This window comes from Hordeum vulgare, chromosome 3H, assembly GCF_904849725.1.
Source record: "Hordeum vulgare subsp. vulgare chromosome 3H, MorexV3_pseudomolecules_assembly, whole genome shotgun sequence".
Lineage (NCBI taxonomy): Eukaryota > Viridiplantae > Streptophyta > Magnoliopsida > Poales > Poaceae > Hordeum > Hordeum vulgare.
The window spans coordinates 500,208,768-500,210,764 of record NC_058520.1 but is presented as its reverse complement, the minus strand read 5'-3'; the positions used below and the strand labels follow the sequence as shown (position 1 = coordinate 500,210,764).

Here is a 1,997-nt window from a genome sequence, read left to right as displayed (position 1 = left end):
GCACGGCGGTGCTATCCATGTTTTCTTTCGATATCCGATCGAATTTGTAGTATGTTCTCTTCTTACTTAACCTCACGTGTATATCTATGTTTCAGTTCAGTATCTACAAGGCTTAGCGATGCCAATCATACGAGTTTGAAACTGACGGCGATCTGTAAAACTTCACCAAAAATGACGCTCCTCTCCCTCAGGCAAGCGAGCAGCAACCTCACTCGACCCGTACGGCGGTGTAAAACGTATAACTCGGCAACTGAGCCATTAATCGGCTCGATCGATCCTTCCGGCAGAAAGCAAGAAGAAGCACAAAAGTGCGGTGAAATTTCCCCCGCTGAGCGCATTGGACTGCTGCTGCTTCGCCTTTCTCCCCTTATATATACGCGCGCACCTCGAGCCTCGCTCTCAAACCGCACGCGCGCGCGAGCAGACGCACACCTCACTAGCTTACTTAGCTTTCGCACCGAGGATTCCCAAGCTTTTCAGGTCAATGGCGAGCATGGAGGTAGCCAAGCCGGGGTCGTCCAAGCGGATGTCACCAAAGGGGAGCTTCAAGCTGAGCCTGCTTGCATGCGGCCAGTGCAAGGCCACCACCGTGTCGCCCCCGGACTCCCCCACCGGCGCCGGCGCGCGGTCGCTGTCTTCCTCGGCGTCGTCCTCCGCGGGGACGTCCCGCGACCGCCAGGCGGAACTCCGGGAGATCTTCCGTCACTTCGACCGCGACATGGACGGCCGGATCTCGGGCCGGGAGCTGGGCGAGTTCTTCGCGTCCATGGGCGACGGCGGCGCCAAAGCCGCGCTGGAGCTGGACGCGGCCGGCGGCGGCGACCTCATGCTGGGGTTCGAGGACTTCGTGAGGATCGTGGAGCGGAAGGGCGGGGAGGAGGAGGAGCGCGAGGACCTGCGGCGCGCGTTCGAGGCCTTCGAGGCGGTCAAGGGCTCCGGCCGGATTACGCCGCGCGGCCTGCAGCGCGTGCTCAGCCAGCTCGGCGACGACCCGTCCGTCGCCGAGTGCGAGGCCATGATACGCGCCTACGACGACGACGGCGACGGCGAGCTCGATTTCCACGACTTCCATCGCATGATGAACCATGACTAGCTGCGTGCGGCGCGGCTTCGCGTGTGGAGCTAGTCATCCGTGTGTTTCCAGTTTCTGCGTGAGTGTTTTTCTTTTTTGCAGCGCGTGTGTGTGTATGGCGCCAGTTTGAACGTTCTATGCTGTTTAGGTGTTTGTGCTTTACTTTTACATGCTCTCAAAAAATGCGAATTGTTTTGGTGCGGTCCTGTTTTAACGCGGCTGTTGGAGAACAGGTAAACTCTCCTATCACAAAAATCGTTTATAAACACCTTAAAAATGAATATGATACCGTGAGCCTTTTAACGAATCAGATTCTATAAACCCGTCTCGCAAATGTTTTACGGGACGCGTTTGCACAATCTGCTTCATGCGAGAGGGCTTGCTGTACCCTAAAAAAGCTCATAGGACAAATATTGAATAAACGAGAGCTATTATATATATGTCATTAATTAATTCACCAGATCCAAAATCATACACAACATGCAAGGTAACAAGTGCCTTACAAACAGGGATGGACCCAGGAATCGAGGTCATATTAAAATTTGAAAACTTTTTTTGGAAGCCTATAGCCTTCCTTTTGGCGTGTATAAGAAATTATAGCATCATGTTGTAATACTCCCTTCATTTCTAAATGTAAGTCTTTTATAGATTTTACTAGAGATTACATATCAATAAAATGAATAAATCTACACTCTAAAATATGTTTATATATATATATGTATGTAATTCGTTAATGAAATCGTTAAAAAGACTTATACTTAAAAACGAAGAGAGTAATTCTAAACTATATAAAAGAAATCATAAAATATATTACATTGATAAAAATGATCATAACTTGATATTGTTCAATATATGGAAGTAAAAACTGTTCAACATATCGTGAAAAAACCTAAGAAGTACATAGGATAGAAATAGCAAATGATAA

General features: G+C 49.0%; 1 protein-coding gene across 1 annotated transcript; it reads left to right on the top strand.

Moving 5' to 3' along the window:
* Positions 1–416: 416 nt before the first annotated feature.
* Positions 417–1,273, top strand: LOC123440294 (probable calcium-binding protein CML41). Its single transcript, XM_045116872.1, has one exon. The coding sequence runs from the start codon at positions 485–487 to the stop codon at positions 1,091–1,093; it is 609 nt and encodes a 202-aa protein (XP_044972807.1). The 5' UTR covers positions 417–484; the 3' UTR covers positions 1,094–1,273.
* Positions 1,274–1,997: the final 724 nt, after the last annotated feature.

What these genes read in the sequence shown, in the direction of transcription:
- LOC123440294 (XM_045116872.1), top strand. Translation starts at nt 485, where the DNA reads ATGGCGAGCATGGAGGTAGCCAAGCCGGGGTCGTCCAAGCGGATGTCA.